Source organism: Cetorhinus maximus, chromosome 8 (genome assembly GCF_964194155.1).
Source record: "Cetorhinus maximus chromosome 8, sCetMax3.hap1.1, whole genome shotgun sequence".
NCBI classification, from domain to species: domain Eukaryota; kingdom Metazoa; phylum Chordata; class Chondrichthyes; order Lamniformes; family Cetorhinidae; genus Cetorhinus; species Cetorhinus maximus.
Genome location: NC_135886.1, coordinates 60,908,348 through 60,930,427, shown reverse-complemented (window position 1 = coordinate 60,930,427; position 22,080 = coordinate 60,908,348). Strand labels below are relative to the sequence as shown.

The 22,080-nt window shown below is 45.8% G+C and overlaps 1 protein-coding gene across 2 annotated transcripts in view; it reads right to left on the bottom strand.

Annotated features, from left to right (window-relative positions):
• LOC144683285 (gamma-aminobutyric acid receptor subunit gamma-4-like) overlaps positions 1 to 22,080 on the bottom strand; it is a 354,953-nt gene that overhangs the window by 76,142 nt on the left and 256,731 nt on the right. For both annotated transcript variants that reach the window (XM_078546230.1, XM_078546231.1), the window contains exons 4-5: positions 7,540 to 7,760; positions 1,029 to 1,111 (exon numbers count right to left, since the gene is read on the bottom strand). In XM_078546230.1, the coding sequence (XP_078402356.1) occupies positions 1,029 to 1,111; positions 7,540 to 7,760 (304 nt within the window). The remainder of the gene's footprint in view (positions 1 to 1,028; positions 1,112 to 7,539; positions 7,761 to 22,080) is intronic.

Here is a 22,080-nt window from a genome sequence, read left to right as displayed (position 1 = left end):
GAGCCTGACTGACCATCTTAAATTAGTTGTCAGTGTAATTTTTAGCACACTGAGGATTATTTAGTAAATGTTGTCCAATCGCAAAACCAGAACCAATGTTGAACACTGTGTTTTGAGTTTTGCAAGCACAGGCTGGTTGGGTTCGGTCTGTATCTTGCCCATTGTGAACAGTGTCTGGGACATGCTGTTTGATATGATCCGCCAGTCTTTGGGACGTATGGCCTACATACCTAGCATCACAATGGCATGAAATTCATATCCCACGTTACCCATTCGTGTGATAGACAGAATGTCTTCTTGGCTTGATGGCAGCATCCTGTTAGTGACGAATATCACTTGTGTTGTTACTGCATAGTAGCAGTGTGAAACAGCTAGCTTCACCAGTTGTTCAAATATCCGCGATACCTTGCCCTTCCAGGGTAAACTGAGGTAGACTGGGCACTTTTCAGGGCTGGAAGTGACAGCCTTAGACCCGTTCATGAGTTTGCGCGATATACAGTGAGCAATGATCAGGTTAACCATTATCCCACAGGATGCCTTTGATGGGCCCTATTTCAACATCAAGCTTGCACAGTGAGCAAATGGCTTAGGCGCTATTTATGAGGTTGCCGATGAGACCAATCTTATAGCGTGTGGAACTGTAATAATCCCAATGCATGTATTGACCAGTGAAGGTAGGCTTGCAGTAGACCATGGTAAAGAACCCCCTGGAAGATTTCTCAACTAGTATGTCAAGGAAAGGGAATTCATTTGACTGCTTCATTTCAAAGGTGAATTTGAGCACAGGATGGAGCCCATTAAGACATGTAAGGAAATTATTACATACAGCTGTGGATTTAAATTATAGTGAATGTATCACGCACATATCAGAAATATGCAAGGGGTAGGGGGAGGTTGGGTGTCATTCCATTGAAGACATGTTTCTCATGGAACCCAACAAAGGTGTTTGCAAGAACTGGGCCTAGAGGGGATCCCATGGCAACACCATCTATTTGAGCATACATGGATGATTTGTCAATGACACTTACAGCTGGAGAAGGTAAGAGGACAGGACTGCTCATCCATGGGGAAGTTCTGCAGGTAGAGCTGACACTCGGCCTCAATTGTGAGCCTGCAAAATGGGGGAAAAAGTTATTTCCATTAGCCATTACAAAATTATAAACAGAGAAGAATTCCTCTAGCAAACACTGGGAAGACTGAAGTCATTCTCTCTGGTCCCTGCTACAAGCTCCATTTATTAACCATTAAATCCATTCCTTTCACCAGCAACTATCTCAGGCTGAACCAGACTGCTTGCAAAATTGGTGTCATATTTGACATGGATCTAATCATCCAGCCCCATATTCTCACTATTACCAGAATCATATATTTCCACCTTTGTAACCTTGCCCATGTCTGCCCTGCCTCAGCTCATTTGCTGCAGAGACCCTCACCAGTAGCTTCACTAACTCCAGATTCGACTGCTCCAATGCTGCTCCATCTTCCACATTTCATAAACCTCAGTTCAGTCAAAACCCAGCTGTCCAAATTCTACCTTGCATCAAATCCCATTAACCCATCATCTCTTTTCTCCACTTGTGCCTCTATTTTAAAATCCTTATACTCCTATTCAAACCCGACCATAATCTGACCCCTATCTCTGTAATCACCGCTACCGACTGACCCCTATCTCTGTAATCTCCTCTACAGTCTGACACCTATCTCTGGACTCTCCTCTACGGACAGGCCCCTATCTTTGTAATCTCCTCCACGGACTGACCCCTATCTCTGTAATCTCCTCTACAGACAGACCTCTATCTCTGTAATCTCCTGTACAGATTGACCCCTATCACTGTAATCTCCTCTATGGACTGACCTCTAACTCTGTAATCTCCTCTACCAACTGACCCCTATCTATGTAATCTCCTGGACAGGCAGACCCCTCTCTTTGTAATCTCCTGGACAGATTGACCCCTCCCTCTGTAATTTCCTGTACGGACTGACTCCCATCTCTGTAATCTCCTCTACAGACTGACCCCTATCTCTGTAAACTCCTCTACCAACTGACCCCCATCTCAGTAATCTCCTCCACAGACTGACCCCATCTCTGTAATCTCCTCTACCGACTGACCCCTATCCCTGTAATCATCTCTAAAGACTTATCCCTATCTCTGTAATCTCCTGTATGGACTGACCCCTATCTCTGTAATCTCCTCTACCGACTGACCCCTATCTATGTAATCTCCTGGACAGACTGACCCCTCTCTCTGTAATCTCCTGTACGGATTGACTCCTATCTCTGTAATCTCGTCTAGGGACTGACCCCTATCTCTTTGATGTCCTCTACGAATTGACCCCTATCTCTGTAATCTCCTCTACCGACTGACCCCTATTACTAAAATCTCCTCTACGGACTGACCCCTAACTCTGTAATCTCACATACAGACTGACCCCTATCTCTGTAATCTCCTGTACGGACTGACTCCTATCTCTGTAATCTCATCTACAGACTGACACCTATCTCTGTAATCTCCGGTATGGACTGACCCCTAACTCTGTAATCTCCTCTACGGACTAACCCCAATCTCTGTAATGTCCACTACAGCCTGACTCCTATCTCTGTAATCTCCTCTACAGACTGCCCCTTATCTCTGTAATGTCCTCTACAGACTGCCTCCTATCTCTGTAATCTCCTCTCCAGATTGCCCCCTATCTCTGTAATGTCCTCTACAGACTGCCTCCTATCTCTGTAATCTCCTCTACAGATGCGCCCCTATCTTTGTAATGTCCTCTACAGACTGATTCCTATCTCTGTAATCTCCTCTACAGATTGACTCCTATGTCTGTAATCTCCTCTACCGACTGACCCCATCACTAAAATCTCCTCTACGGATTGACCCCTAAATCTGTAATCTCACGTACAGACTGACCCCTATCTCTGTAATCTCCTCTACCGACTGACCCCTATCCATGTAATCTCCTGGACAGACTGACCCCTCTCTCTGTAATCTCCTGTACGGACTGACTCCTATCTCTGTAATCTCATCTACAGACTGACCCCTATCTCTGTAATCTCCGGTATGGACTGACCCCTAACTCTGTAATCTCCTCTACGGACTAACCCCTATCTCTGTAATGTCCACTACAGCCTGACTCCTATCTTTGTAATCTCCTCTACAGACTGCCCCTTATCTCTGTAATGTCCTCTACAGACTGACTCCTATCTCTGTAATCTCCTCTACAGACTGCCCCCTATCACTGTAATGTCCTCTACAGACTGACTCCTATCTCTGTAATCTCCTCTATAGACTTCCCCCTATCTCTGTAATGTCCTCTAAAGACTGACTCCTATCTCTGTAATTTCCGGTATGGACTGACCCCTAACTCTGTAATCTCCTCTACGGACTAACCCCTATCTCTGTAATGTCCTCTACAGACTGACTCCTATCTCCGTAACCTCCTCTACAGACTGCCCCCTATCTCTGTAATGTCCTCTACAGACTGATTCCTATCTCTGTAATCTCCTCTACAGATTGTCCCCTATCTCTGTAATGTCCTCTACAGACTGCCTCCTATCTCTGTAATCTCCTCTACAGACACAGCCCTATCTTTGTAATGTCCTCTACAGACTGATTCCTATCTCTGTAATCTCCTCTATAGACTGTCCTCTATTTCTGTAATCTCCTCTACAGATTGACTCCTATCTCTGTAATCTCCTCTACAGACTGACTCCTATCACTGTAATCTCCGGTATGGAACTGACCCCTAACTCTGTAATCTCATCTACGGACTGACCCCTATCTCTGTAATGTCCTCTACAGACTGCCTCCTATCTCTGTAATCTCCTCTACAGACACAGCCCTATCTTTGTAATGTCCTCTACAGACTGATTCCTATCTCTGTAATCTCCTCTATAGACTGTCCTCTATTTCTGTAATCTCCTCTACAGATTGACTCCTATCTCTGTAATCTCCTCTACAGACTGACTCCTATCACTGTAATCTCCGGTATGGAACTGACCCCTAACTCTGTAATCTCATCTACGGACTGACCCCTATCTCTGTAATGTCCTCTACAGACTGACTCCTATCTCTGTAATCTCCACTACAGACTGCCCCCTATCTCTGTAATGTCCTCTACAGACTGCCTCCTATCTCTGTAATCTCCTCTACAGACACGCCCCTATCTTTGTAATGCCCTCTACAGACTGATTCCTATCTCTGTAATCTCCTCTACAGACTGTCCTCTATTTCTGTAATCTCCTCTACAGATTGACTCCATCTCTGTAATCTCCTCAACAGACTGACTCCTATCACTGTAATCTCCGGTATGGACTGACCTCTAACTCTGTAATCTCCTCTACGGACTGACTCCTATCATTGTAATCTCCTGTACGGACTGACCCCTATCTCTGTAATCTCCTCTGCAGACTGACTCCTATCTCTGTAATCTCCTCTACAGACTGACTCCTATCATTGTAATCTCCTGTACGGACTGACCCCTATCTCTGTAATCTCCTCTGCAGACTGACTCCTATCTCTGTAATCTCCTCTACAGACTGTCCCCTATCTCCCTAATCTCCTGTAAAGACTGTCCCCTATCTTTGTAATGTTCTCTATAGTCTGTCCCTTCTCTCTGTAATCTCCTCTACGGACTGACCCCTATCTCTGTAATCTCCTGTACGGACTGACCCCTATCTCTATATTCTCCTGTATGGACTGACTCTTATATTTGTAATCTTCTGTACGGACTGACTCCTATATCTGTAATCTCCTCGACAGACTGACCCCTATCATTGTTATCTCCTGCAGCATTACTCGAGATATCGGCACTCCTCTAATTCTGACCTTTTACGCATCCCTGATTTTACGTGCTCCACCATTGATGGCTGTGCCTTCAGTTGCGAAGGTTGGGACTGTGTGATATACTGAGTTAGATCTGATGGTCGGGGATAAAAGGAACTACAGGACTGGCACATTTAATATTGATATTTTATATAAATACATCAGGAAAAAATTATGTGGAAAAAGAATACTGAAATAATACTTTCTTGCCTTAAGTTTTCGGTTTTGTTGCTGCTGTAATTTGGTCTGGACTATGGGGATTGCCCTGTTTACACATGAAGGAGGTTTCTGCTGCATTTCTGACTAATTGCAGTGTCATAGCAACATCCTTTGTAGTTTTACCCTCTAGATCTCCACTTCTCACCTGAAGATGTAGACTCCTTTCGGGAGACAGGCCCATGGGGCCCAGTGGCTTAAGTCTCCACAGCACATCAGAGTCTGATAGACAGCCACACACACATACACACAAATACAGAAACAAGTACATATATGCACAAATACAAAGACACACACACACACACAAATACAAAGGCACACACAAACACATACAAACACACACACAAATACAGAGGCACACACAGACTTATATAGGGACACTCATTGACACACAGATATATAAAGACATTAACACATCTAAACAAGTACAAGGACACGGACATATAAATAGAGGCACATATGTACAGGCATACACAGTCTGACACACACAACACACATAGGTACATATACACACAGTCACACACAGAGTCAGAGATGAGACATACAAATACAGAGACAGACACAAATGCTTAAAGACAGACTCAATAATACAACTCACAGTCATTTTCCCAGATATACTTATGCATTCAGAGACACAAACTTAATACACACAAACTCACACATATATAATCACACATACAGACACACTCACACATACAGTCACACACACAAATACAGACACATACACATACAAACACATACACATACAGACACACTCACACATACAACCGCACTCACACGTACAGTCACATGTTCCATCAGGAGCAGTAGCCCTGGTTGTTTTTCCCTTTACTTAGTCCAGCATTATTGAGATCTGATACCATTCTGCAATACCACCACAAGCAGTGACCATACAGACTGACAGAGGCTGGTGTTTGGAGCAGGGCCTCTCCGGTCTGCAAATCTCAAACTTTCACTGGCTGGGTTATCAATCGAGCGAAGTGTTTTATTCCCATATAGCAGGGGCTATGTGGAAACTGTAGATCAGAGCAAAACAAGGGCCTCTTATTCAGCCTGTGATGGACTGGGTCACACAAAACCATTATGGGTGAATGCAGCTCTCTGATCTGATTGGCCAATGGTGACACAGCCACAGTCACCATGGACAAAGGAAGTGACCATTGGTCGAGTACAGCACCATCTCAGAGGCCAGTGCTTGGCCTGGAGTCACCAGGAATTGAAGATTAATATCCAAGAGACAGTACTGCTGGGAGCAAATTGCAGGAGAAAAATCATCAGGCCAGTAAAATATTGTATATACCTGTGTAAAAGTCAGATATTTGAGACCAATGTTTTAGGCAACATATTTAAGGGTTGACTTTTACACATATATTTGAGGGGTTGACAGGAGTGATTGCATTGGGCCCACACAGCATGAAATAAAATCTTTGTGAAATCTAAAAAAAGGACCATTGCTTCATCAATCAGGAAGTACAAAATCGTAGGCTTACTCTTAACTGAAACACATCTGCCCAGCACACATAACCCGACTCTCCAAAGAATCCACAAGGTAATAGGGGAAGCGATTTCCACACTCACTCTCCCTCTGTCTGTATTTATGAAGGAGCCCCTCCTGACCCCAGGCCCCACAGATTAGTCCACCAGATTGGCTCCTCCTCCCAACTCTGACCCAGCTGCCATTTGCTGTGAGGTTGGGGAAGCCCCAAGGCCTAATCCCAGACCCAGCCCGGCAATATGGATTTTATTTTTTCGGCCTAATGGCCCATTATAGAATAGAATGAAGAGAGAGACCTCCCGTGTCTGTGTGAGCTGCTTCCCCCAACATCCCAGAAACAGTGACGTCAGCGGGGCCTATGGTTCCAGTGATGCTCAGGAGCCGGGGAAGGGAAGGGAAGGACTGTGTGGGTAGCAAATATCATGCTGATGGCCCGCAGCGCTTGAATTAGGCCTTGGTGCAGGGGGATTGCAATGAATCAGCATTCACTAGAGCCTGATTAACAAGGACCAAGCCTCCCCTCCCCTCCCCTTCCCTCTCTGGGAAGGCAAAGAGCAATGATCGAGGACACAATTATTTAACGTTCACTCTGGAAGCTGGTCCCTGCATCCTGTTCATTAAAAATGGTGTTTTTGATCTGGTGGTAGAAATTATATTTTGGTTCTGAAATGATTGGGTTTTGGTCCCTGGGAAATTAGGATTGACTTTTATAGCAAGTATATGGAAAATGACAAACTATTAAAAAACATGGTTTGACTTTTAATGAGATCGATTTCTACATGGCTACACACGGTAACCTGCTTTTTTTTCATTTTCTTTCAGCACCTTCTGTTTATTTGTTATAAAAAATATTGAAAATGGAAAAAAAGACTGAAAGTTAAAAATCATCCAATCAGGATGAAGAGTCTATTCACTTTCTGATTGGCCATGGCTACAGTGAGACTGTGGGGGTGGGGCAGTGGGAGGTCATGTGATGACAGGACTACAGTCAGTTAGCAACCTTACCTGAGAGTGTAGAGAATCTTGCCATCATTCCAGATTCGCAGCAGCTGATTGGGCGTGGTGATCCAATGAGAATCCGCCCGCTTTGAGTTTCGGAATATGGTGTCTGGGATCCAGATGCGTCCCACCATGTTACTGTTTAAGGTCAGGACTTTCAGTGTGCTGTTAAAACGCAGCCTCCTGTCATACCAAGTCTGTGCAAAGAAGATATCAATGGTGTACTCCTGCAACACAAGGCAGTATTGTTAAAGCCACATGACCCCATTTGTAAAAGCCCCCATTCTCAGACCTGTTACAATCTTCTTTGACTCATTATCCAAGTCAGGGGCCAGTGGACCTCCTCGACTTTTGTGACTTTCTCACCGGGACTGCACGTCAGACTCATGATCTGAATAGGGGAGGCAGACTGCAGCTCACCCTGGGCAATATAGAAACTGCTGGAAATACTCAACAGCTCAGGCAGCGTCTATGGGCAGAGAAACAGAGTTTGGGCCAGGTTTTGTTGTAACAGGGCATTTAACTGTAACTGCCATTAATTAAACTTGCCCGAGTACCCTTCAATTCTAAAATCGGTTTGCCTGGTAAGTTGCTGAAAGTGTAAGTTGATAACAGTGCACTGAGGGAAACAGAGCACCTGGGAGCAGAGTGAATGGTGTGAGAAGCAAGCAAACTCTGTAACCAGGGCCTGAATTTTGCGCTCATCGTGATCAGCGGGCCCAAAGGCGGATGCAAAATGCGCTTTCACCTGCAATCAGCCCCCGACAGTGATCTTACGCTGGCCAATTAATGGCCGGCTAGTGTGTAATGTGCCCAGAGTGAGGCTCAGCGTTGCCATTGGGGGCGGGAAGAGGGCGGGCACTGACGTCACCGCGGGCATAGGTGAGCAACAGTCCCCAGATATTTATTTTAATTTTAAACCCTAACGGAATTTCATCCCACCCTTGGATGAGGTTTCATCAAAAAGGTGAAGCCCGCCTGGCCAATTGGTCCGTCCGCCAACCATAAGGTTGGATGGGTCACAAGAAATCGCTGACAATTGGGACGCTAATGTGTTTAATTGTCCACTTAGCTGTTGGCAGGCGCTTTTCCGACTTTTGCACACAGTCACTGAGCAAAATATCATGTGAGTGCGTGATGACATCGGGACACTTGTCTGACATCATCTCGCGTGATTTCATGCCCGTTCGAGTCGGGCACGCGCCTGCCCATGGGATGTAAAATTCTGGCCCAGGATTGAGAAATTAGCAGTGGAAGGGCTGAGGAGAGTGAAGTTAAATGGACGAGTTCAATATCAAACCAGGTACAGAAAGAAAAATACGAAGAGTAAAAGAGCGATTGAATTAAGAGAGAGGGAGAGAAAAGAGACATAAAGGAAAAATAATAAAAATATTTAATATTTAATTTCAAATTTGGCATTTTAAAAATCTCCCTGAAAAATTCAAAAAAAATCTGAAGGGTTGAGACTCCACACTCTAATAGTTAATTTTCAGTGCCAGAGTGGTTGACTGTCAGCAAAAGGGTTATCATTTATGTTAAAAGGGTTATTAAACAAAATGATATGATTTAACTTGTTGTGAATTTAATGGATAATTAATAGGTAAATGCAGTCAGTTTCAGATTGAAGATGGGCACCATTATCCTGAAACTAACAGCGGAGCAACATAACAAGGACAACACAAAAACAGAATTACCTGGAAAAACTCAGCAGGTCTGGCAGCATCGGTGGAGAAGAAATCAGTTAACGTTTCGAGTCTTCACGACCCTTCGGCAGAACTGAAGCATAGTTAGGAGAGGGGTGAAATATAAGCTGGTTTAAGGTGGGGGGGCGGGGGGAGAGAGAAGTTAAGGGTGTGGTGATTGTGGAGATAAGCAAGCAGTGATAGGAGCAGATAATCAAAAGATGTCACAGACAAAAGGATCAAAGAGGTGTTGAAGGTGGTGATATTTGTTTAAGAAAAATGCCAATTAAGAATGGAAGACAGGACACTCAAGGTACAGCTCTAGTGGGGGTGGGGTGGAAAGACTAACAAAGTTTTAGTTTTAGATTTAAAAATAATGGAAATAGGTGGGAAAAGAAGAATCTATATAAATTATTGAAAAAAAAGGGAGGGGGGAGAAACGGTGTGGGGATGGGGGGAGGGGGAGTTTAAGATCTAAAGTTGTTGAATTCAATATTCAGCCCGGAAGGCTGTAAAGTGCCTAGTTGGAAGATGAGGTGCTGTTCCTCCAGTTTGCGTTGGGCTTCACTGGAACAATGCAGCAAGCCAAGGACAGACATGTGGGCAAGAGAACAGGGTGGAGTGTTAAAATGGCAAGCGACAGGGAGGTTTGGGTCTTTCTTGCGGACAGACCGCAGGTGTTCTGCAAAGCGGTCGCCCAGTTTGCGTTTGGTCTCTCCAATGTAGAGGAGACTGCATTGGGAGCAACGAATGCAGTAGACTAAGTTAGGGGAAATGCAAGTGAAATGCTGCTTCACTTGAAAGGAGTGTTTGGGCCCTTGGACGGTGAGGAGAGAGGAAGTGAAGGGGCAGGTGTTGCATCTTCTGCGTGGGCATGGGGAGGTGCCATAGGTGGGGGTTGAGGAGTAGGGGGTGATGGAGGAGTGGACCAGGGTGTCCCGGAGGGAACGATCCCTACGGAATGCCGTCAGGGGGGGTGAAGGGAAGATGTGTTTGGTGGTGGCATCATGCTGGAGTTGGCGGAAATGGCGGAGGATGATCCTTTGAATGCGGAGGCTGGTGGGGTGATAAGTGAGGACAAGGGGGACCCTATCATGTTTCTGGGAAGGAGGAGAAGGCGTGAGGGAGGATGCGCGGAATATGGGCCGGACACGGTTGAGGGCCCTGTCAACGACCGTGGGTGGAAAACCTTGGTTAAGGAAGAAGGAGGACATGTCAGAGGAGCTGTTTTTGAAGGTAGAGTCATCAGAACAGATGCGACGGAGGCGAAGGAACTGAGAGAATGGGATGGAGTCCTTACAGGAAGCGGGGTGTGAGGAGCTGTAGTCGAGGTAGCTATGGGAGCCGGTAGGCTTGTAATGGATATTGCTGGATAGTCTATCATCAGAAATTGAGACAGAGAGGACAGAGAGGCCGCAGGGTCGTGAAGATTCGAAACGTTAACTGATTTCTTCTCCACCGATGCTGCCAGACCTGCTGAGTTTTTCCAGGTAATTCTGTTTTTGTTTTGGATTTCCAGCATCCGCAGTAGCTTTTAGCTTTTTGTTTTTAACAAGGACAACAACCTATTGATGTTGGAACTTAATGATCCATCTGTCACTCACCAAAGGTTGCTGTGCCTCTTACCCATAAGTAACAGCCAGTACAATTAGCCTAATCCCTATTTTGAAAGCAAATGCATAGCTGCTGTTTCTTGTCCAAAACAGGTGGGTTTTGATTGGGTGGGAAATTAAAAGGTTCAAAATCTGAAACAGGAGGCTAAGCCACCTCCAACCTACCCACTTCTGATTTTAATGGAGGGAGGTCAAGTGGTGGTTGACCAATCTGGACTCAGAAGAAGGGTTGGTCATTGAAATCTTTTAAGAAGGTTGTGTGCCTCCAGTTTAACAGTGCTTCTATTTTTAACCATAGTTGGCTGTATTTTCTGCACCTTGAGAAACTTGGCAGCTAAAAGGAAGTGAGTGGGCTTGCTTCCATATGCTAAGTGCCTTTACAGCACTGCTTGTGGGCCAGGAGGAGCAGGAGTGATTGTTCCAGGCCCAACAAGCTTACCAGGAAACAACCCACCATAGACCACCACATTACTGACACTCCCATCACTGACCTCCATCACAATTACCACATTACCGACATCCCCATCACTGACCTCCATCACAATTACCACATTACCGACACCCCCATCACTCACCTCCATCACAATTACCACATTACCAACACCCCCATCATTCACCTCCATCACAATTACCCCACCCTGTCCTCCCGATCACTGACCCCCAACCGCCACAACCAGTGATAAAGTCCCAATCTCCCATTGCTGTTTTTGATCTTGTATCAACACCTCCCACACAATCATCTCCAACTTTCCAAACCAACAGGTACCCACTCATCCACCCCCAGCCTCATGATCTCTACTCAAGCAGCACAAAACTTACCTGTTCCTGAGTTACAGAGCCAAGTGCAGCCTTCCTTGCTTCAAGGGAAGCCATGCCTGTCAATCATACTGGCTTCCAAGCTTGTTTAAAAAAAGGCATGCACCTAAGGAGCTAAAACTCCTCAGAGTTTGGGGAAACCCAAACATTTGGGATTAGTGATGAGAACGCTTGCCTCCACTTTTGATATCTTGCCCCAGTAAATATCAGGACCATTAACTCCTTTTCCAACTCCAGAGATCCTGACTGGCCTCATCGGTGTTCTGGACATTTTTGGATTTTTGATTCACATTTCCAAGGGCTGAATTTCCCCCCCGTCGGGGGCGAAGTTGAAGGGTGGGCACGCGCAGGCACACTTCCGATTGGCACCCCTAGCGTGACGTCCGCACTGACGCGCTCTGCGCATAAAAGAGCACACTCATCTCCCTGAGGCTAAGTGCAGCCTCAGGGAGATCACCTCAAAATGTAAAAATCCTAAAAATAGAAATGTAAAATTTCCCTAACATGTCCCCTCATGTGCCACTTTCACATAAGTTGGGACATGTCCATAATTTTCACAAAAACTTTATTAAATTTTTAAAAAAGTACATGAAACCCCATCCCGCCTGTGGATGAGGTTTCATGTTTTTTCTAGTTCATGCCGGGGCTCCTGGCCTGCCCACTAACCTTAAGGTTGGATGGGCAGGTCCTTTAATGACTTAATTGACTCTGTCAATGACGTCACTGCGTGTCATTTTACGCATCGGTGAGCGGGCCCCTCGTGTAAACTCCTGCCCATACATTTTGTGTTGTCTGGGGTTTTTGATCAGGGAGGGATTGAAGCCCCAGGGAGAGGGGGAGGGGGATGGGAGTCGAGTTCTGGAGGTGGAGGCACAAAGTGGGTGGGATGCCATCTTGGAGGGATGCCCCCAATGGACAGAAGGCACCCCCAAAGTTGGTATCCCACTGCCTTCCCAACTTTTAGCCTGAGGTTGTGAAAGAGTGAGCTAGCCTCCATCTTCTGCCTTCCCCAGAGCACACTATTATGGCAGGGGAGGTGGAATCAGGCTCTGAAGTAGTGATTAATTAGCCAGTTAAGGGTCTCATTAGGCCTAAAGGCAGGCAAGCTGGCTGACGCCTTACCCGCCCACTGTATTATGGGGGCTGCTCGGGGGTGGGCAGGAAGGTGATAGGCTAGCCACACATTCTATTTTACATGCCCCTGCCTGCAAATACACCGGGGGTAGGGCATCAAATTCATCCTGTTGTACGGCGAAGGGTCAGACTGTAGCTGTGTGGGGGAAGGGATGCTCAGGCAATAGCTGTGTGGGGGAGGTGTAGGAGGGAGGGACTGTAGCTATGGGGCAGGGGCTGCTCAGATTGTAGCTGTGTGAGTTAGGGGAGGTTCAGACTGTAACTGTGTGGGTGATGTGTGAATCAATCTGTTTCAGGAAGGGATGTGGGACTGTAGCTATGTGGGGCAGGGGTTGGGAAGACGGTAGCTGTATTGGGGAGGAAAAGGGTCAGACTGTAGCTTTGTGGGAGAGAGGTGGGACAGACTATAGCTGCCTATGTGAGGGGTAAGTCAAACTGTAGTGAGATGCAAGAGACTAGCTGTGTAGGTTACAGTCAGACTGTAGCTGTATGGGGAAGGAGTGTGAGAGATTTTAGCTGTGTGTTTGGGAATACTGTAACTATGTGGGGGAGGGGTGAGTCACACTGTAGCTGTATAGGGCTGGGGAAAGTCAGGCTATAGGTGTGTGGAGGAGATTTGGGGATGACTGTATCTCTGTGGGTGAGGGGTGAGTCAAACTGTATCATGGAGGAGTGTGGAAGACTGTAGCTGGGTCGGGGAGAGTTGCATTAGACTGCAGCTTTGTGGGTGAGGGTCATGAGAGAGTATAGTTTTGGGGGGAGGAATGAGTCAGCTATGGGGGAGGAATGGGAGCCTGTGGCTGTGTGGGGGAGGGGTGAATCAAACTGTATCAGGGCGGTGAAGACTGTAGCTGGTTGGGATACGGTCAGAATGTAGCTGTGTAGGTGAGGGGGTGAGTGAAATTGTATTGGGGTGGTGAAGACTGTAGCTATGTAGGGAAGAGGTGGGAGAAATGTAGCAGTGGGTGGCAAGGCATGGGACGACTCTGCAGAGTGGGGGAGGGGTAGAAGGAATGTAGCTGTGTGGGTGAGGGGTGAGTAACACTGTATTGGGGTAGGGGAGACTGTAGCTGTGTGGAACATGATCAGACTTTAGCTGTGTGGGCAAGGGAGGGGAAATTGTAGTTGGAGGGTGAGGGTAGGGGAGCCTGCAGCTGTGTGGAGGAGAGTCGAGTTAGACTGTAGCTGCATGACTTAGGCGTATAAGAGACTGTAGCTGAGTGGGCGAGGGGTCTATGGGGGAATAGTGAGTCAGGCTGTAGCTGCATGAGGGTTGGGTGGGGATATTGCAGCAATGGGCGTCAGGACATGGTCAGGGTGGGATTTTCTGGTCCTGCCAGTGGTGGATATTGTTGGGGGCGGGATGGGAAAATTTGGAAAGCGGCCAAAAGTCAATTGACCTCTTACATCAATATCAGGTACTCCTGCTTTTAATCCTTTACTCTACACCTCTCCGCAAGTCTTTTTCCCATCAATATACATCCTGCTACATCTCCCCCCAAAGTCTCAGACTTCACAGGCTTAGTCTCTGTGATGCCTTAACCAACCTCCCTGATCTGGTTCTGATTTAATTTCGAGGTTGAGGATGAACTGCACTCTCTCATCGTTTGACAGGACTGTCTTCCAGCTGAGTGGCTGTAGAGTTTCTATTTGTCTCTGGTTCCTTGTCTCCATCCGGATCTAAATAGCATGCCCAAGGTTTCCTTCCCAATTATATCAAGGCTCTTCAGTTCCTTCTGATAGTTCCCAGTTCCGTCTCAATCCTATAGGATCTGGGCTGTGGAACTCTCTCTATTGCAATGCCTTCTCTCTGTTGATCTCAGATCCAGACTCTCTCCCAAGCAGTAACACTCTCAAATTTCATGCTCTGTACCTGAAGTTGAAATTAGGAGTTTGACTGTCTTTTTGTCGCTCCCAACGCTTCCTAACTTTCTCACAATCATCTGAGGAAATGTTAGACTGTAGTGTTTGTTGTAGACCTGGGAGTTGTGTTTGCAGCCATCTTCCTATCAATGATTCTGAAGGTGAGAACCCATTTTGTAGTGGTGAGGTTCTGTAGTTAAGAAGGACTAGGTTAATATCTTCATTCCTTTTCATCAATTCCTTGATTGTTCAAGCTCCTCTTTCTGTTTCTCCGTTTGACCGAGGATATCTAGGCGAAGTGGTCACATGCATGAAACCATATTCCTGTGTAATGTTGTAGAAGAGCCTTTGGAACAAACTGAGGTCCATTGTCTGACACCACAATGTCCGTGATGTCATGTGTCACAAAGATCCTTCTTAATTATGCAATGGCTTCCTCTGCTGTGATGTTCTGCAGCCCAGTCACTTCAAGCCATCTGGAGTAGTAATCAATGATGATGATGAAAGCTTGGTCTTTAAACTCCAATAAATCCATTCCCAGGGGCTGCCATGGCCTCGAAGGTAAGGTAGAGGGCGCCAGTGGCTCACTCTGCTGTTGGCTATTCACTGCCTATTCACAGAAGGCAATTTGTGATTAACTCTTCAATGGAGTGACTGATGCCTGGCCACCAGACTGACTGTTGGGCTCTTGCTTGACATTTTGCTATTCACTACTGATGGATTTTCTAGAGAATGTTGAGTTAAAGTGTTTTTGGGATGACTAGTCTGTCAATAAAAACTGAGAAATCATTGGCGGTTGTGAGATATTTTCTCTGCTCAAAGTATTGGCAAAATATTGGGTTGTTAGGAGTATAATCCAGCCATCCATTTTGACAATACTCTTTTATTTTGATGCACTCACCATCCTGCTGTAGCGCTTGTTTAATTTCTTGTAATCTCTTCTCAGTGGCTGGTACATGTTTGGTAATGAGTAAAGTATATGCTTCCACTTCCTCAATAAAAATTAAATCTTCTAGGTGTTCTTGATAATGCATCTGCTGAAATCTAGTACTTCTCTTGAACATATTCAGTAACTGAATCATATCTCATAAGTCTCAGTATAAAAATTGAATTCTAGGTGGCATTTTTGCAACTCCCTTTAGGTTAGGAAGAGTAACCAAAGGTGTGTGGTCAGTTTCAATAATCAGAGAGCTCCTTGCAGGGTCAGGTGGCTGCTATCGCTTCTTTCTCAATGGTTGTACACCTCTTTGTGTCTGTGAGTGATCTTGAGGTGTAATAAACCGGTCTTCTTTATCCATCTTTTTGAACTTGAAACAACACTGTGCCCAAGCCTATAGATGATGCATCTACAGTTATGGCTATTGGCAACTCTGGGTCGTAGTGTGTTAGAACTTCTGGTGAAATTAGGAGACTTATGATCTTGTCAAAAGCATTCTGCTGGTCCACATTCCAGCGCCACTGTTGACCTTGTCTCAACATCTGTCATAACGGCTCCTTGATTTCTGCCAAGATTGGTAGGAACTTGCCCACTTGATTGACCATCCCAAGGAATTTTTATAATTCTGTGATATTTTCATATGTGGGAGCTCTCTAATGACCTTGGTTTTGTGAGAGAAAAACAGAAACAGAAATACCTGAAAAACTCAGCAGGTCTGGCAGCATCGGCGGAGAGGAGCACAGTTGACGTTTCGAGTCCTCGTGACCCTTCAACAGAACTAAGTAAAAGTAAGAAAGTGGTGAAATATAAGCTGGTTTAAGGGCGGGGTGGGGGGGGGGGTGGGGGGTGGTGTTGTTGGGACAAGCAGCCAGTAATACGTGGAGATAACCAAAAGATGTCACAGACAAAAGAACAAAGAGGTGTTGAAGGTGGTGATATTATCCAAAGGAATGTGCTAATTAAGAGTAGAAGGCAGGACAGACTAGGTACAGATAGCTGTAGTGAGGGTGGGGAAATACTAAAATGTAGAGATAAACAATGGGTGGAAATACATTTAAAAATAATGGAAATAGGTGGGAAAAGAAAAATCTATATAAATTATTGGAAAAAACAAAAAGGAGGGGGAAGAAACGGAAAGGGGGTGGGGATGGAGGAGAGAGTTCAAGATCTAAAATTGTTGAATTCAATATTAAGTCCGGAAGGCTGTAAAGTGCCTAGTCGGAAGATGAGGTGCTGTTCCTCCAGTTTGCGTTGAGCTTCACTGGAACAATGCAGCAAGCCAAGGACAGACATGTGGGCAAGACAGCAGGGTGGAGTGTTGAAATGGCAAGTGACAGGGAGGTCTGGGTAATGCTTGCGGACAGACTGAAGGTGTTCTGCAAAGCGGTCACCCAGTCTGCGTTTGGTCTCTCCAATGTAGAGGAAACCGCATTGGGAGCAACAAATGCAGTAGACTAAGCTGAGGGAAGTGCAAGTGAAAAGCTGCTTCACTTGAAAGGAGTTTTTGGGCCTTTGGACGGTGAGGAGAGAGGAAGTGAAGGGGCAGGTGTTGCATTTTCTGCGGACGCATGGGAAGGTGCCATGGGAGGGGGTTGAGGAGTAGGGGGTGATGGAGGAGTGGACCAGGGTGTCATGGAGGGAACAATCACTACGGAATGCCACCAGTGGGGCTGAAGGGAAGATGTGTTTGGTGGTGGTATCATGCTGGAGTTGGCGGAAATGGCGGAGGATGATCCTTTGAATGCGGAGGCTGGTGGGGTGATAAGTGAGGACAAGGGGGACCCTATCATGTTTCTGGGAAGGAGGAGAAGGCGTAAGGGCGGATGCGCGGGAGATGAGCCGGACACGGTTGAGGGCCCTGTCAACCACCGTGGGTGGAAAACCTCGGTTAAGGAAGAAGGAGGACATGTCAGAGGAACTGTATTTGAAAGTGGCATCATCAGAACAGCGACGGAGGCGAAGGAACTGAGAGAATGGGATGGAGTCCCATAAGGGTATGAAACTAAGTCCTTTGCTGAGCACTGAACGTTCAGCGTTGGAAAGGGGAAGGTCAGGGGGTAGAGTGAATACACGGCCGGGGCTGGGATTGAAAGACGGGATGGGGACAGAGGGATAGGCAGGGGTGGAGGGTCCTGGATGGGTGTTGGTGTCGATGAGTTGTTGGAGCTTGCGTTCCTTAGCACTTGAGAGAAAGAGAAAAAGTTTCTTGTTTTGTGAGGGTCAGCTGTAATTCCCAAAAGCTTGCACAATGTGCCTGAAGAATTTTAATATAGGTTTTGTAAATTCACATTTGTTGTTTAATGTCAAACCTATTTCTTGTAGAACCTTGTGGACCGCTCTCACTCAATGGTCATGTTCCTCCCTTGATGAACCCCCATGTATAAGAATGTCATCCACATGACACATTACTCCTTCTGGGTTCCGGGACATCGTTCTTTGGAATATCTCAGATGTAGAAGCAATTCCGAATAGTAACAGTTAAAACATTAATGGCCAAATGGGGTGATAAAAGTAGTTAACAATCTGGATTCTTTGTCCAGAGGCAACATCAAAATCCGCTGTTAGCATCTAATTTTGTGAAGAGGGTGCATTTTGCTAATTTGGTGAAAATTTCATCCACTGATGCCAACAGGTGGATCTCGTGCTCTATTGACTTGTTTAATTGACACGAGTCCACACAGATTCTAATTGAACAATTAAGCTTTGGTTCTGTGACCATTCAGAACACCACTTTGTTGGTATGGTTACTGGAGAGATGACCCCTTGTCGTAATATGTTCGATCTCACTCTTAACTTTGTTTAAGGGTGGGTGAGGGATCTTCCTCACTGTGAAGAGTTGTATGGAGTTATTGCCTGCCCTTCTGGTTGTGTGATATTCTTTCTTCAGCTATCCTCAGCCTGAAAATAGGGATGGAAATTCCTTTCTGAATGCATTACTGGACTGCTCATCAGCAATTTCATCAACCTTGTGAATCAGCCTCAACTGCAAGCATGCTTTTCTGCTCAATAATCATTCCTGGTTCTGTACAATATACAGGGATTCAATAAAATGTTTTATCCTTAATCTCACCAAGTGTTAGCCTGTTACTTTCAGCATTGTCCCTCCTGGACCTTGTAAGGTTGGAGGATGGCTGGAATGTGATATTTTAAAGCCATTTTACTTAGTCAGATAACACTGAAACACCTGCACCAGTATCTGGTTTGAATTCTGTGGGGTGACCATCACGCTCCAATAATTATTTCTGTTTTGCTAACTTCTTTTAAGAGGGTTATTTGTTTTTTTCTGCTGCTCTCCACTTTTTGAATTTGATTTGGTTTTGTTATATTTCCTTTCTTCCTATGAGCTGCTTGTATTTTAGATCGGCAGACTATTTTAAAGTGTTCGAGCTTCCCACAGTTGTGGCACTCAGCTCCCCCTGCTGGGCATTCTTCCCGCTTGTGTAGGGTTTTCCCGCCACACTGAGAGAATCTCAAGATGGCGGTTGGCACACTCTTCCCCGATATTGTAGGCTTTTACTTCACTGCGCTTTCTCCTTTTTATCTGAAACATTGAATGTCTTCACTCTTTTTTTCCCAAGCAACATCACTTTCCCATTTAGCTTCATAAGATCGGTCTGTCACGCTACTTGTACTGCCTTTGTGAGAGCTAAATCTCTAATTTCCAAAAGATCTTTGAGGGTTTCAGCTAAGACTCCAAATACTATATGGTCATATATTATTTCATCTCTGAGGATCCTATGGTTTCAATTCTCCAGGGGCTGAATTCTCTGGTCGGCGAGTGGGGGCGGGGCCCGTTTGCTGACACATAAAATGATGCACGGTGACATTAGGTGGGCATCCCGATGTCACTGCGTGTCATTTAGAGTTCCAGTTCAGCCGACGTGCAGCTGAGTCAGCTGCGTGCCCACCGAACTGTCAAAGGCCGATTAAGGCCTGTTAAAAACTAATTTAAGCAATTAGGGTTGGTGGGCAGGCGAAGAGCCCAGGCGGCCTTTGCATTTTTCATGAAACCTCATCCACAGGCGGGATGAGGTTTTATGAAGTGTTTTAAAATTCGATAAAAATTTAAAAATAATTCCTTGACATGTCTCAGCTCACGTGACAGTTTTTACGTGAAAGTTTTTAATTACTTTATTTCAGTTTTAAAATATCAAACTGATCTCCCCTGAGGCACGGATTTCTGCACTCTTTCATGTGTATGCACGAAAGAGCGACAGCCCTGACTCAGGGAATCTCCCCCCCCTCACCTGCACAGGGAGCGCTCAGTGCTTCCGGGTGAGCATCACGCCGGGCGGGCCTTAATTGGCCCACCCACTTAAAATGGTGGCACGGTCCCGATCGGGGGCACCGATCGGGCTCGCGCTCACTCCCCAACTGCCCCCGCACAAACCCCCTGACAGGGGGTGGTGGGGGGGGAATTTTTCCCCATGGGTCAGTACAGGTCATTTATAAATCAATCCGTGGGCTCCCCCAGTTTTAGCCTTCTCTTTATTAAATTTCACTCGCTCAATGATCAATTTTTTTGACACTGAAGTATGAATCAAATGCCAGGAGGACTTTCTTATTTGAGCTCGAAGCCACATGGATGCCCTGTGCTGCAATAACATCATCTGCTATGGCCCCTACTATGTAAAGTACTGATCTGATCTTTTGTTTCTTCTTATGCAAACCTGAAGCTATTCTGTATCTGGCGAATCTCTTTATCGAACTGTCCCAGTGTTCAGCCTGTTGAGAGTCCTCAACACTTTGGAAAAGTTCTGGTAGTGGCAATGTACACCCTTAAGGTGCTTCTCCTAAGGTATGGGTCTGTTGCTGCTTCAGTTTTGTGGCTTGTTGATTGTGATCTGTACTCACTGCTGCCTGGACTCTGGGCCTGTGTGTCTGCTTGCATCTGTAGCATCCATTATGTTCCATTCTCAGGTGAGTCTTCAATCTTTTTTCTTCTCCTTTTTCCAAATATTTGTAGGTTTCTCAAGATCTGCAGCCTTCTATTTTCTGGGCCTTTATGCTCTGTTCACTGCTGCTATGTTTCATCTTGAGTTTGGCATCTAGATGGGGTTTCTTTAGGGTTTGCCTGTTACTCTAAGAATGCTACCATAGACTGTTATTCATAAAAAACATTCTTGGTAACTTACAGGTCTGCAGACATCTCAGCCGCTACATGAGGTTGTACTTCGCACCAGATCAGTCTCTCAGTGTGCACAAGTGTGCTGTGGCAAGTGTGCGCCAATGCTACGTCAACTGTGCACCAATGCTACGTCAACTGTGCACCAATGCTGCATCAAGTGTGCACCAATGCTGCATCAAGTGTGTACTGGTGCTGCATCAACTGTACACCAATGCTGCAACAACTCTGCATCAATGCTGCAACAACTGTACACAAATGCTGCATCAACTGTGCAGCAATGCTGCATCAATTGTATGCCAATGCTGCATCATGAACACCAATGCTATGTCAACTGTGCATTAATGCTACATCATATGTGCACCAATGCTGCATCAAGAGTGCACCAATGCTACATCAAGAGTGCACCAATGCTGCATCAAGTATGCACTGGTGCTGCATCAACTGTACACCAATGCTGCATCAACTGTAAGCCAATGTTGCAACAACTGTGCATCAATGTTGCAACAACTGTACTCCAATGCTACACCAACTGTCCACCAATAGTATATCTACTGTGCGCTAATGCTGCATCAACTGTGCACCAATACTGTATCTACTGTGCACCAATACTGTATCTACTGTGCACCAATGCTGCATCAACTAGCACCAATGCTGCATCAACTGTGCACAATGTTGCATCAACTGTGCGCCAATGCTGCATCAACTGAGCACCAATGCTACTTCAACTGTATGCCAATGCTGCATCAACTGTGCACCAATGCTGCATCAACTGAGCACCAATGCTGCTTCAACTGTACGCCAATGCTACATCAACTGTAAGCCAATGTTGCAACAACTGTGCATCAATGTTGCAACAACTGTACTCCAATGCTACACCAACTGTCCACCAATAGTATATCTACTGTGCGCTAATGCTGCATCAACTGTGCACCAATACTGTATCTACTGTGCACCAATACTGTATCTACTGTGCACCAATGCTGCATCAACTAGCACCAATGCTGCATCAACTGTGCACAATGTTGCATCAACTGTGCGCCAATGCTGGATCAACTGAGCACCAATGCTGCTTCAACTGTATGCCAATGCTGCATCAACTGTGCACCAATGCTGCATCAACTGAGCACCAATGCTGCTTCAACTGTACGCCAATGCTACATCAACTGTAAGCCAATGTTGCAACAACTGTGCATCAATGTTGCAACAACAGTACTCCAGTGCTACACCAACTGTCCACCAATACTGTATCTACTGTGCGCCAATGCTGCAAGAACTGTGCACCAATGCTGCATCAAGAGTGCACCAATGCTACATCAAGAGTGCACCAATGCTGCATCAAGTATGCACTGGTGCTGCATCAACTGTACACCAATG